We start from the raw sequence: 15,361 nt of genomic DNA on the forward strand, positions 1-15,361 counted from the left end.
GTTAAAGGCTCATTTTCTACCATATATGTTAGAAAATCTGGACCAAAAGATTTTGAGGTTCTAGCACGTTTACTACGCCTAAGTTCCTCTTCCTCATTTTGATCTAACTCTTGTTCTTGATCATGTTCTTGATCATTACTAGTAATAGCATCAAAAGATCTTTTCTTATTACTAGTCTCTTGTCCAATCTTATTCGGAAATATATGTTCAAAGAACGATGCATTCCGAGATTCAATAATAGTATTTACATGCATTTTGGAATGTTCTGATTTATGAATCAAAAACCGATATGCACTACTATTCTTGGCATAACCAATGAAAATGCAATCAATGGTCTTAGGACCTATCTTAGTCTTTTTAGGACTAGGAATAGCCACTTTAGCCAAACACCCCCACACTTTTAAGTATTTGTAGGATGGTACTCTTCCATGCCACAATTCATAAGGTGTTTGATTTATTTTCTTTCGGGGTACTTTGTTTAAAATATAATTAGCAGAAAGTATTGCTTCCCCCCACAAGTTCTGAGGTAATCCAGAACTTATTAACATGGCATTCATCATTTCTTTTAAAGTCCTATTTTTCCTTTCAGCAATACCATTTTGCTGAGGTGAGTAAGGAGCGGTGGTTTGATGAATTATTCCATATTCTTTACAAAACTCACCAAAAGGTGATTCATATTCACCACCTCTATCACTTCTAAGTTTCTTGATTTTCTTACCAAGTTGATTTTCAACTTCATTCTTATATTGAATGAAAGTTTCCAAAGCTTCATCCTTGGTTCAAATTAAATAAATATAACTATATCTAGTATAGTCATCTATAAAAGTGATTACATACTTTTTTCCACCTCTGGTTTGAATTGATTTAAAATCACAAATGTCACTATGAATTAATTCAAGTGGTTCCGTACTTTTTTCAATTGAATGAAAAGGAGTTTTAGATAATTTTGCCTCAACGCAAATTTCACATTTATGATTTGAATCAATGTTAAATTTAGGTAAACATTCCATATTAATTAATCTACGCAAAGATCCATAATTAACATGTCCTAGTCTACCATGCCATAAATTTGAAGACTCAAGCAAGTAAGAAGAAGATGTAGTATTATTAATAACTGAGGGTACAACGGTCATTACATTTAACTTGAAAAGGCCATCAGACATGTAACCTTTTCCTACATACATCCCATTCTTAGTAAGTACAAATTTATCACTCTCAAATACTAGCCTAAACCCATTCTTACTCAACAAAGATCCGGAAACAAGATTCTTGCGAATGTCCGGTACATGCAGCACATTGTTGAGAGTGAGTTCCTTTCCAGATGTCATCTTGAGTACAATCTTTCCTTGTCCTTCAATTTTGGAAGTTGAGGAGTTGCCCATAAAGAGTTGTTCACCATTATTCACTATAGAATAAGATATGAACATCTTTTTGTCGGCACAGATATGGCGAGTAGCACCAGTATCCACCCACCATTCTTTAGGATTTCCGACAAGATTTGCCTCGGAAACAACTGCAGAAAGATTGATGTCATCGACACCATTGGAAATATTGTCCACTTCAGTCATGTGGGCTTGAGTAGGCTTCTTGCTTGTTCTTCTTTTGTTTTTGCCTTTGCTACGGCAATCTTTGGCCCGATGTCCCTCTTTATCACAGATGTAACATTTGCCATTAAACTTGTACTTTTTATTTTCCTCTCCTTTAGAGCCTTGTGATGAACTTTCTCCAGAAGACTTTCGTTTCTTGGTTTTTGAAGCATGTTCCACCACATTTGCCTTAGACTCCATAGGAAGCTTACCAGCCCGCTTTTCAGAATTGCGGTTGTCCTCCTCAATCCTCAAACGCACAATCAACTCGTCCATAGAAATTTCTTTGCGCTTATGTTTGAGGTAGTTCTTGAATTCCTTCCAGCCTTTTGGTAATTTTTCAATTAAGGCTGCAACTTGAAAGGATTCACTGAGAGACATACCTTCTGCGTGAATGTCATGCAGAATGAGTTGGAAATCTTGAGCTTGGCTGATCACAGTTTTTGAATCAACCATTACAAAATCTAAGAATCTGCCAACCACAAATTTCTTTGAGCCGGCATCTTCCGTTTTGTATTTTTTCTCCAACGATTCCCAAAGTTCCTTTGCAGTCTTGATTGGACTGTAGACGTTGTACAATGTGTTGTCAAGTCCGTTCAAGACGTAATTCCGGCAAAGGAAATCGGCATGTTTCCAAGCATCAACCGCAGCAACCACTTGCCGGTCGGTTTCATCCTCTTTCAGGATAGGAGCATCTTCACGGAGGAAACGAGCCAGGTTCAGAGTTGTAAGATAAAACAACATTTTCTGTTGCCATCTTTTAAAGTCAGTTCCTAAGAACTTCTCTGGCTTTTCACCGTGATTTACCGGTACTGTTACAACAGGAGAGGGGGTTGGCGTCATTGCAGCTACCACAGTAGTACTTGTTTGGGCATTCGTTTCAGTAGCCATCAATTCTAATATATAAAACAAAAGTATAATTAGAATTTACACTACACAGAAAATTAAACCAAATTCACAGAATTAAATTCTGTAAAAATAAAAGAAACAAGAATGTAACTTTTATTTTCCAATTAATTTGAAAATAAAATTAAATTTTATTTAAACAAATTAATTCCACACATAAAATTAAATTCTGTAAAAATAAAAGAAATAAAAAACTATAACTTTTATTTTCCAAATTATTTGGAAATAAAAAAAAATTTATTTAACCAAATTAATTCCACAAAAGAAAATAAATTCTGTAAAAATAAAAGAAATAAAAAACTATAACTTTTATTTTCAATTAATTTGGAAATAAAATAAAATCTTATTTAACCAAATTAATTCCACACAAGAAAATTAATTCCGTAAAATAAAAGAAATAAAAACTATAACTTTTATTTTTCAATTAATTTGGAAATAAAATAAAATTTTATTTAACCAAATTAATTCCACACAGAAAATTAAATTTCTGTAACACTTCAATAATTAAAATACTGAAACAGAATTTTAATTAAAGAAAACTCAGAAAATAATTTCTAAAAACCAAAATTAGTTTTCTGACAAAATTCCACAAAAATATATTCTGAATTGTTAATGACACCAGTATCGTACTACTAGTTGTTGTCAAAGAAAAGAGACAGTATATTACTACTATCTGTCAAATAGCATATAATCACTATTTGTTTTTCCAACCAGAATATTATTTTGTAAATTCACAGAAAATAATTTTTCTTCCGAAATTATTTACGAAGAATGAAAACGGAAAACAAACGAAAAATTCTGTAAACAGAATAATTCGAATCTGTCTTAAGATTGTTGGAACAATCTTCTGTGTAAAATAAAAAAAACTTGAAATAAATTCAAACAAAATAAATAAATAACATACCGGATTTATTTATCGAACTCAAACAAAATTAAGACCAAGTCGAGTGTGTGACACTCTGTCCTTAAGACAGATTCGCCCCGCTACGGTGCTTACGGTTGAATGGCGTCTATCTCCCAGGATACAATGATCTTCACAAATTTATAGAAGCACTTCAAATAAATTTGTTCGGCGAACCAAACCTGTGATCTATACTCTCTTTAATTTATTCTAAAACTAAATATGAAGAATAAAGGACGCAAGAGAGCAAAATGAAGGGAAGGAAAATAAATTTTCGGAATCCTCAAAATTGGAATGGGGCTGCCTTTATATAGGCTTTGTTGGCACCTATTCAAATTGAATTGAAAAGGTATGAAGAAGGGACATACCCCTTCATTTAAAATAAAGAGACACCATGAAAGGTTTGCACCCTTTCATTCAAAATAGAGACCCTTCTTTTAAAACAAAAAGACACCATGTAGGGATGGCAATGGATAACCTACCCTGTGGGTATCCATGGAGACCCAACCCAAATACATGGGTTTTCCCCTCTTTTTCTTATCCATTGGGTAGGGTAGGTGATATTCTTTAAATACCCACAGGGGATGGGTTGGGGATGGGTACCCACTAATTTCCCCATATTTTTTTTTTTTTTTTTTTTTTTTTTTTTTTTTTTTTTTTTAAGATTCACAACTAAAACTAAATATACATTCAATCTTTTTTCTTTTTTTTATTTATTTATTTTTTCAGGTTCACAACCATTTTTTTTTTTTTTTTTTTTTAAGATTCACAACTAAAACTAAATATACATTCAATCTTTTTTTTTTTTTTTTTATTTATTTTTTCAGGTTCACAACCATTTTTTTTTTTTTTTTTTAAGATTCACAACTAAAACTAAATATACATTCAATCTTTTTTCTTTTTTTATTTATTTATTTTTTCAGGTTCACAACCATTTTTTTTTTTTTTTTTAGATTCACAACCAAAGCTAAATATACCTCTAATCTTTTTTTATTTTATTTTTAAGGTTCACAACCATTTTTTTTTTTTAATTTTTAAGATTCACAACAAAATTCGTGGGGGACTAAAGGAAAAAGATGGAGGATGGATTGGGTGTGGTAATGCATAGATATCTTAAAATGAGTGGTTCAGATTTGTTAAAGGTATAATTAGATTTTGGATAAATTAAAATGAATTGTTCAAATTTGCTAAGAGAAAGATGGTTTAATGTCTAAATTGTCCGTGGCTAACAATTCCTTGTTTATGCCCTGATGCAATTTAATATGAGTCTTATAACACTTTCTTCAAACAAACTTTTTGATTTTCTCAAAATTATATATTTGATTATTATAAAACAAACTTTTTAATTAATTAATTAATGTGCATTTGATTTTGTTGTTGAACCAAATAAAATAAAATAAGATTGAATGTATATTTAGCTTTTGTTGTGAACCTTAAAAAAATAAAAAATAAAATAAAAAAATAAGTTGTTAACATTAAATATATTAAAAAAGAAAGAAAAAAGATTGAAGGTATATTTAGCTAAAACCTTTATAAAAAAAAGACAAAAGAAAAACAAGAAGGTTGTTAACATTAAATATATTAAAAAAGAAAGAAAAAAGATTGAAGGTATATTTAACTTTTGTTGTGAACCTTAAATAAAAAAAAAAAAAAAATTGTTAACATTAAATATATTAAAAAAGAAAGAAAAAAGATTGAAGGTATATTTAACTTTTGTTGTGAACCTTAAAAAAATAAAAAAATAAATAATAAATAAATAAATAAATAAATAAAAAATGTTAACATTAAATATATTAAAAAAGAAAGAAAAAAGATTGAAGGTATATTTAACTTTTGTTGTGAACCTTAAAAAATAAAAAAATAAAAAAATAAAAAAAAATAAAAAAAAAAATTGTTAACATTAAATATATTTAAAAAGAAAGAAAAAAGATTGAAGGTATATTTAGTTTTTGTTGTGAACCTTAAAAAAAAAAAAAAAAAAAAAAAAAAAAAAAAAAAAAAAAAAAAAAAAGTGGTTGTTAACATTAAATATAAAAAATAAAAATGGGGATTAAAGTGGGTTGGGGAAAATCCATACCCATTAAAAAATGGGGAGGGTGGTACCCATGGGGAATGGGGAATGGGGAATGGGGAAAATTTATTATAGGGGAATGGGGATGGGGAATTAATATCCACCCCATTGCCCCCCATTGCCATTCCTAACACCATGAAAGGTTACACCCTTTCATTCAAAATAGAGTCTATTTCAATTCACAACTACCTCTTTATAAATTTATAAATTTTCCAACAGTAACATCCATTGTACTGAATTCTTGGTTTACAAAATTACCTTAACAAAGGCATGTCCTTCACCTGCAAACCTGTGAACAAGGTTTCAAAAAACGATAATAACAGTTGTAGCGGTAGGCACTACCCGTTACACCCTTTTTGCGGTGTGACGAAAATTCATGTGTACCGGTCATTTTGGTGTTATGTAATGGTTGTAGCGATACCGTAACGGCCCGTTGCTGTCACACACATTTACAATATTCTAAAAACTTCCCTTCCAAAAAAAAAAAGCTTACAAATTATACATTATACATTCAAAATATATATTATATACATTCCGCATTACTCAGTAGCTCAAAAAAAAAATTTATTTATGACACAATTTTTTTTATAATCATTTCAATTAATAATTGTAAATATTTTTTATTTAGTTAGTTTAGGTATTGGTCAAAAATAAATTTGTAAACATTTAAAATCAATTATTCTTAAACAAATAAATAAAAATAAGAGCTACAACATAGATTTATGACATATAAAGTCATTAACTGTTGAAATAAAATGTAAAAAACTCATTTTATAGTGATTTAAAAATATAAAGTATATTGGATCATATTTTAAAACTAACAAAAATTGATCAATATTTATTTTAAATCCCAATAAATGTGATTATGAAGGGAAAAAAATTATGTATCGGTAATTTTTTTTTTTAAATTGTGTGAAATATAAAAAAATTCACGATTCAGATTACCACAACCGTTACACTACTATCTTTATATCCGCAACAACAATCGTGCCACCGCAACCATTACAACGACCTCAATCAATTTTTGAAACATTGCCTGTGAATAATGAGGCACTTGACTTTCGAACTTAGACTACGTTAAACAAATGTCATTGAGTTTCAAGAAATATGCACATGTATCAAATGTCTGCTTGTATGTAAGTTTATGTATTAATGCATGAATCAGTGTTAGGACACTTTGAACTGAACTCTTGAGAGGTTTCTTGCTTCAAGAATGAAGAAATAGGAGGCAATGTTGTGTCATTAGAGAAATTTAAATACAACCAAAAACAGGGGAAAGAATGGGATGCAAACAAGTTTTAATATAAGATTTTGAGTATTTTTTTTCTATTATAGTGTTGCTTCAATCTCTATCTTAAAAATGAGCAAAAATTAAGTATTTGTGGCTATGAAGCACCGGCACTTCTTTTTAAGTGCCGTATTCATGTTGGACACATGGACACGGTAGGAACACGTATGGGACATGCCACATGACGTGTTTTCTTATTTAATTAATTTATTTTTAAGATACATACTATAAACATTTCAGAGACATATTCAGATATCTTTTTTTTTATTTTCTTTAGTACTCTAAATGAAGGAGACTACAGTGAATTTTGCATTATTATACCATTTCTAAGCCATCAACGAGATCAATTGAAAACAATCATTGGAGAGCTAACATAGGGAACGCTAACATTGGGACTCAGCAACACAGATAGATGGAAAGGCAGGTGCAAGTGACAAAAAAGGATGCACTGTGCTGACACACTAGTTTGAATAATCCTATAAAGCTCGCAAACACCTACATTATGTTAATATGTAAATTAACGGCTTTTAACATGGCATAGCAACACATTTTACTAACACCCCGACTCCAGCGGAGGCTATATTTTTTATTTTATTTTATTCACTTGTTCTTATTTTATTTTATTTTTATGTTGTCCCGATTCTCTCTTAAACCGACCATCTTTTTGGCTTGTGGGAGAATCCGAGAGTGGTGTGGAGAATTAAATATCACATGTATGGGTACACTCAAATTGACTCATCGGTTTTTTTTTTTATGAACAAATTTTTAATTGACTATGTTGATCATGATTATGCAAAGTCAGGTATAGTGAGCTGCCTACGTTTCAAAGTCATCCATATAAATAGTGCTTTATACCCATAGGTCATGTTTGATTCACAAAATTAATAGTGAAGTATTAATAATCCTATTAAATTAGTGTGGTATTCACTATCGAATTGGATTAATATCCATTGGATTAATAATCTCACCCCTACCCCATTACTAATAATCCTACAAATTTGTTGGATTAATTATCCATTAGATTAATAATCTTAAACCAAAATGTTAAAACAAACATAGGATAATTGGGCTCACGAATTAATAATGCTAATCTCATGCTCTAATTCATCCAATCAAACATGCCAATGTTGTATAAATATTGTTTCGCACCCATATTGCTAGAAATGACCTTTCCATGTCATCATGTTGAGTGTTTGATTTGAATACATGAGAAGTAGCCTTTGAGTTGAAAAAAAATGTGATTACAGAGGAATGAAGTTTTATGAATAAAATCAACTTGGATTAGAATAGTTAGTCAAAATCATTAGGCCCGTTTGTTTTCAGAATTAAAATAGAAGGGATTATTAGTAAGAGGATTGATAGTAAGGGGATTAAATGAAATTGTGTTTGTTTTGATGATAGTTATTAGTGTAGGGATTGTTAAATTATTTTTATATAAAAGAATACAAAAAATACAAAAACATTAAACATTAATGTTAAAAAAAAATGCCCAACATATAAAAAAAAAAATTTAAAAATTAAAAATTTTCAAGAAAAAAAATAAAACAATAATTTTTACTTAACAAAAAATTAAACATTAATATTCAAAAAAAAATGCCCAACATGTAAAAATAAAAATAAATAAAAAAATTCTAATCCGACAGACTATTTTTCTAATACTACCTCCACTTCCTCCATCCCAGTCCCCCTTCCAAGACCTAACCTAATCCCCTCATCCATCTCAATCACTTCCCCAAATCTACAAACAAGCACAAAATTAAATGAATCCCACCTTTATAATAATCACATCCCTCCCTCCTACCCCAAAACAAACGGGGCTTAGTGTCTAAACTATGCTGGTTTAGGTTTCAACTGGGTATTTGCATGCCTACAATAATCGTTTTATGGCTCATCAAGTTCCTATTTAGCAAATGCATTTTTAACCTATTTTCTTCAACTTTTTTTAATTGTCTTCATAGAACTTTTTTCAATGTTTTTCACTTTTCAGATTCTTCTACACTAAAATCCCTATTTTTTTTAAAAAAAAATGGATCAAGTTTGAGAAAAAGTACACAAAAGACACACCAAAAAAAAAAAAAAAAGTAATAAAAAAAAAACCAAGAAATTGACTTTTTTTTTTCTTTTTTTTTTTTGTCTCTTTTTCAAATTTGATCCTATTTACAAAATATAAATAAATAAATTAGAGTCTTCTAGTTTAGAATGACCTAAAAAAAAATTTGTCAAAAAGTTTTAAAATAATTTACTAAAAATAATTGGTAGAAATGCCTTTGGCAAACAGGGTAAGTCTTTTTCAACAGGCTTACATTGACTATAGCAGAAATATCAAAGGAAAAGACACACCACGAATCAAAGGCATACAACTACCTCTGACAAGGCAAACCCAATGACATGAATCACAACACAACACCTACTTGAAAACATGCATTCAGAACTCATTTTAAATTCTTGAAGTATTTCTAATAATCTCTATATAATCTTTTTCTGTATTTATGTACAAGTGAATTGGAGCAAATAAATTTTCATGTTTTCCCTCTTTATTTCTTTTTTTCTTTTTGGGTTTTAAACTTGACAATGCAGTTAGACCTTTGGCTTCACTTATATCCAATTATCTTATCCACAGTATGAAAAATTAGTTTGTCATGAGAGACAAGACATATATTAACATTATCAGTGACAATATAGGCAAAAAGTGGAACATACCAGTGATTCGCCCCCAGTTCACGTTCATGACTTCGGGTTGAAAGTAACTACCCACAATTAGCTCTAAAAACAAGGTAATAGTGTTAACAATTATAAAGAAGGAGTTACTATTAGACAAATAACAAATAACTGCATTTAGCTTTACACAAGAACAAAACAATTGTGTTACTGGTTTTAGTTGTAGTAATTAGAAAGCAATGATTTCTCAGAGCTCAAAAACATTTATGGGTATCAAAAACCAATATTCAATGGGAAAATTTATCGAACAGTTAAACTGCAACCACGTACACATCAACACTTACATTACACTGTGACAGCTCAAAGGTGGGGATTAAAGATTTTTTGCTTTTACTAAATACATGTTTTTGAAATAAAATTCCCATGTTCAAACAGTCATAAATTTATTTCCTAAAGTGGTGTTTAATTTTGCTGTAATTGGTAAAAAAACCGAGATTTAAGGTATTTTGTGTGGTTAAGAATTAACCTCGTGGGCGGCTGGTCAACCAACTCATGCTTGGGAGGATTTCTACGAAAGCCGATTGGATGACAGCATTTTTCTGCATCAGTCCAACCAACAATTAACAAAAAAACAAAAGCATCTCTCTATCTGGTACTTGAGAAACAAAATAATTAACAATAAGCAACAATGAATTTAAAAAATTTGTGGACCACTCACATCACATCCCACTAATATATAGAGATATACAGACAGATAACAGTAATACATAGAAACATAAATAGTTATTTATAAGTTGTAAAATTAGAATCATAACAATAGACAGAAATTTGACCTGATACATGGACTTGCTAGGAAGAAAACAAGCCAAAGCAAATTGGCTTGTACTGGCCACCAGAGCTGTATGTCCCAACTTAACTAGTTTGATCTTCCATTTGGTTGCTAATAGACCGCGCAACACTGCCGGAAAATGGGGAAAACCCACCAGGTTATTTCATCTTAATCTAAAGCGCACACATCGACTCCCTAGACTTGTGCCACTCCCTAAACTTTTGATAATTTAACTCTTTTTCAACTTATTTAAGTAGTTCTTTTTTTAAGTTCCACGGAGAAATTGCACGAAAATCTCTTCCACCCAGAAAACAAAAAGCCAGAAGCACACAAAAAGCCAGAAGCACCATACTACACCGAACAAACATGAGAACCATACAAATATTACTGTGCTGCAGAGTTGAAAAAAGACAGTGAGCTTTGTAAATGTTAGCAGGACAATCTGATGGATCATCTTTTGGGAGTCTCTGGATTAAAGTTTCAGCTCAGGAAGGTTTCCTTTTGATCAGCAAGGGGATAACAAAAGTTGCACCTTAGGATTTCTATTTCATAGAAAGATTTTGTCAATTATCAAAAAGTTGAAATTGCAATATTCAAAGGAAACAACCAGGCAGTTCAAAACCAATATAGACGGATCACAAAACGAAATAGGAGTACCATTTACATTCGAAAATATAAGCAGTGTTATTATAGAATACAACAAATAAAAAGAATAGACTCTTCATAGCCCATTTGTGCAATTTACAATTCCGATTACACTTTGGCCTTTCAGCATGAAAATGCACACCCTTCTTCATATAGAAAGTCAAATATATAAAAATAAACATATACGGAGAAAATATTACAACTACAGAACTACTTTCCATGTTACCTTCCTAATTTTCATAAATGAAATCAAGTAGAGTCACTTCCTCCTGACCAAACTATTCTTGGACTAATTTGGTTGCATTTCGTGTTCAATTTTTTCTTCCCCTCACTACTGCTACCTACATATATAAAATATGAAAAGAATTGAAAAAAAATCAATATTGTTAAGATATTCCTTGAGCAAAACTACGGCTGAGAAGTTGCTTATGCCACCATCTGCTCCTGCTCTATGTACAACTGCTCCACCCATGGTGGAAGTGTTTCGTTAAGCCCTCCATGCTTCTGCTCAGTAGTACTGTATAACCCAGCCCCAACCGAGGAAACATCTTTCACCAATGAATTAACCCACGACACATCTGGCTCATCAAGGGCCGATGGCCGCATTGCTGATTTTGTTGCTGCATTACCACTTCGGAACCCAAAAGAGGCGGACTTCTTAAGTTTGTTTTGCTCTTCACCATGGAAGCCCCAATCCAGTTTCCCATCAGGCGAACTCCAATCAGAAAGATGGGATGACATCAAACTCGCAGAATTAGCAGCCGCAGTAAGCCCAAGGCTGCCAGGGCGGTGATTCACAGCTCCTCGGTCGATGAAGCTTTGGCTCCGCTTTGCAAAAGCAGATGACCTCGAATTCATGACCGCTGCTGCAACTGCCCCAGAGGAATCAAACCCGTAAATAGAGGGCTTCCTTGCTGGAGAGGATGAAAGGTTAGTCGGGTAACTTGCCCGAAGTTGGTTCATGTTCTGGCGTATCTGATGCGCAGTGGAAGATTGTAATTGGGTGGTGGTGGTGGTAACTTTGGGCGAAAGGCCCTGCAATTGAGACAATAAGGAAGGATCGAGAGATCCAAAAACATCATCGAGGTTAGTTGGCTTCAATTCCCCAATCTTACTGTATGGGGAAGAGAGACCAGTCAATTCATCAATCAATTGTCGTTGCTGTTGCTGCTGGTGGTGGTGTTGGTTACGGAGACCTTCCAATCCAAGCAATTCCATTTCAAGTTCGAAATCTCTAGCACTCAAAGCAGTCTTAAGCCGGCTACCGGGTAGCTGCAGCATAGGCGGAGTAAGATTAATTTTGTTCTGCCACATGTTCCCACCCATGGGTGATGAACAAGCTGCAGATGGAGACATGGATGGTGCTGAAGTAGTAGGAGGCATCAACAAAGACGATGAACCGTGAGCCACCGGGCTCAATGTTGCCATATCCACTGCACTAGCAGAAAGTGATTTCGGTGAAGGCATAGCAGACCCTGTGGAAGCATACAAGGGGCGCAATTCTTCATGCTTGTGGGCAAAGAAACAAACTTTCCGTGAGCACCCAGTCTCATCCTTGCAAAGCCTGGTTCTGTATTGTGCAGGATGAAGCCAGGACTCAAACACACCATGGGCATACTCACAAGCATCTGCCTTTGCACAGTTCCCCTTTCGGAACTCAGGGCACGGAACACAGCTGTAGTGATACTTGGTTGGATCGCGTCTCCGAGCGTTCTCCCCCGGATGGACAAATGGGCACTCTGTCCAGTCGTGAGAGTAGGCTCTCGAGCAAGGCTTGACCTTAAAAGAGTACATCCTGAACTCATCCGTGCCATATACCCCGTTATTTATATCGGGCAGCGATACATCAACAGGGTATTCTTTCTTCGGCAATTGGGCAACCTCTTGGTTACTATTCTGATCAATTGAAACAGATGCTAACAAAGCTTCTTCCTCAACATCACTAGCACCCTTCAACAACATCATCTCCAATGTCTTCCTTCTCGACAACTTGAATCCACGAGCAATCAAATCTCTTGGTGTGTTTCCATTAGCATCAACAGAATTGACATCTGCAGATGCATCAACCAAGAGCTTGACAACCTCAACCGACGAGTCCGAGCCACCGGCAGCAGCACAGTGAAGGGCAGTTGCCCCATCTGAACCACAAGCCCTGTTCAGATCAACCTTGCCAGTTTCAATTATGTACTTCAACACCTGTGTGCTTCCATACATGGAAGCAATCATCAGGGGTGTCCTCTCCTCAAACCCCATCTTTTTTGACCCAATTTTTCTTCCATACCACAAGCTTGTCTCATCAACGCCAAATCCCTCGTCTTCCACAGCAAATCTGAAGCCGGCTAAATCATCTGCCGCTGACAATTCGAGCAGAACAGAGCTTTCCCAGAAAACCCCATCTTTCTGGTATTGTTTTTCACCCTCCATGATCAAATTATAGGGGCAAAGTTTACTCTTTGAACCAGGACACATGTAAACCTGCCGAAAATAAAAACAAAATTTAGCATACAGCATTCGATTCAACCCATAAAATGGAAAAAAAAAAAAAAAAAAAATCATACATATACATATATGTGTAATTTTCTCAAGGGTTTTCATGAATTTATTTGATTTTCTCTTCCAAGAAATTTGCAAACTTCCAAAAATCTTTCAAATTATTTTTCTAGAACTAAAAACATTTTAAATCATTGAAGAACGGGTCAATTGCAATCCCTATACAATTTTTTTCAGCTTGAATACAAAGAAACCCAAATTCACACCCAGATCCCCAAACATTAAACATCAGCCAAACAAAACCCAGAATAAGAATCATCAAATACAATCAAGAATGTCCCAGTAATCCCATTTGAACTACTATGAACATGAAAGAAAGAGTGCTCTTTTCATAAAACAAAGACATACATACCTTGACTGCTTGATATATTGAGAGAGATACAGAGAGAGATATAGAGCTGTAAGGATTAGCTTTGAAGATGATTCAATTCTTGAAGAGCTCGGTTGAGCTGTGAATTGAATTAGTAGTCTACTATGATGGATTATATATATATATATGCAAATATATGAGGACACGGAGTGAGAAGAAGGGAGGAGGAAGGTGGGACTTTTCTTCTTCACCCTTTCTCTTGGTCAAAGTCAAACTTTCAAATGTGGGTCCCGCACCACACTTCTTCTGTTCTGTGTCCTACTGGTTCATTCATCCTCCCAAATGAAATTCAAACCAAATGCGAAAAAAAAACTCCACAAATTCAAATGCAAATGCACCGTGGGTCCAGCTACTCAGTAATATCTAACACCCTCAACGGGTTTGTCAGTGGCGTATGGAACGCGCGTGATCGAGCGTTCTAGTCACGGACTCATTGTTTGATTACGTGGCAGTTAATGATTAGAAAAAAAGGTCATGAGGAGAGTACGAGCGCTTTGGGTTATGAGTTGGCAATAGTACGAATGGTGACTGGGTGACGGACACCAGTCGGTCTCATCTCACGCATTTACGCGTTTGTTTGCTTGTTTTGTTTCGTTTGGATAGGTGACATCACAGTCATAGACCAGTAAGGCGGGGATAGGAGAAGTTATTTGGTACTTTACGATACGTACAATTAGTGACTTAAATCGAATGTGATTGGTGGAGAAAATAAGAAGATAGGAAGAAGTAGGGAACGTTATTGGTGAGGACAGGAATACGTGATATCCTTGCTACACCTAATAATTACCTATATGGAATCGTAAAAAAAAATAGAGTAGGATAGGTTACTACTAGGCTTTGGTTTTGCTTTGCATCGTCATCCCCCACTTTCTTCCTCACTCTTTCCGTTTCGTGATCGGGTTGGAAGATGTTAATGAGTCCGTGAGAGCATAATTGTTTAATATGTATAAATTGTTGTGTATTATATATTTGTAAAAAAATTACGTTGATTGAATGTCAATATTTATTATTATATCAGTTTTTTATTGATCGTTTATTTTTTCGTCATCTATTTTTTTTATACAAAATTAATTTAATCATGTAATTATTAATATCCGATTATAAACAGTTCAATTTATCAAAATAAAACCCGTGATGGTGAACCGGAGGAAACCAAACCCTTCAAAATAATAATCGAAGAGAATTTAACTTTTTTTTTTTATAGAATAATTATTAAATTTTAAAATTATTAATTTTTTTAAATTACTTTTTGATAAGAAATTTTTTTTAAAATATCAATTGTTATAATTATACTTTTTGTGTTATTAATGATCTAGCTCATCACCCATGCTATGCACGGGATAATTGTAAATATTTATATTTGTTTTAGATTTTTTTTAATATATAAATTATGTCTTTTAAGATTTTTTATAAAAATAATTTAATAATCTTATCACTAATCATAGTGTATGGGAGAAGTTGAAAATAGTACTGCAGTAACTATATACGGATTGTATCTATAATTATTTGTATGGGGAAATTTTAAATGCTGATCAGAAGATTTTGACCAAATCAATA

At 33.1% G+C, this 15,361-nt stretch overlaps 1 protein-coding gene and 1 long non-coding RNA gene across 2 annotated transcripts; both read right to left on the bottom strand.

Annotated features, from left to right (window-relative positions):
* Nucleotides 1-8,276: 8,276 nt before the first annotated feature.
* Nucleotides 8,277-10,781, bottom strand: LOC145796922 (uncharacterized). The gene is made up of 3 exons (XR_014337667.1): nucleotides 10,244-10,781; nucleotides 9,937-10,009; nucleotides 8,277-9,515 (listed from the first exon to the last, which is right to left on the bottom strand). It is a non-coding gene; the product is annotated as an uncharacterized LOC145796922 (long non-coding RNA).
* Nucleotides 10,782-10,898: 117 nt separating this feature from the next.
* Nucleotides 10,899-14,095, bottom strand: LOC114270264 (zinc finger CCCH domain-containing protein 29). Its single transcript, XM_028211710.2, has 2 exons — nucleotides 13,787-14,095; nucleotides 10,899-13,359 (listed from the first exon to the last, which is right to left on the bottom strand). The coding sequence occupies exon 2, from the start codon at nucleotides 13,351-13,353 to the stop codon at nucleotides 11,311-11,313; it is 2,043 nt and encodes a 680-aa protein (XP_028067511.2). The 5' UTR covers nucleotides 13,354-13,359; nucleotides 13,787-14,095; the 3' UTR covers nucleotides 10,899-11,310.
* Between the last annotated feature and the right edge of the window lie 1,266 nt (nucleotides 14,096-15,361).

This window comes from Camellia sinensis, chromosome 8, assembly GCF_055761805.1.
Source record: "Camellia sinensis isolate YWXY chromosome 8, ASM5576180v1, whole genome shotgun sequence".
NCBI lineage: Eukaryota > Viridiplantae > Streptophyta > Magnoliopsida > Ericales > Theaceae > Camellia > Camellia sinensis.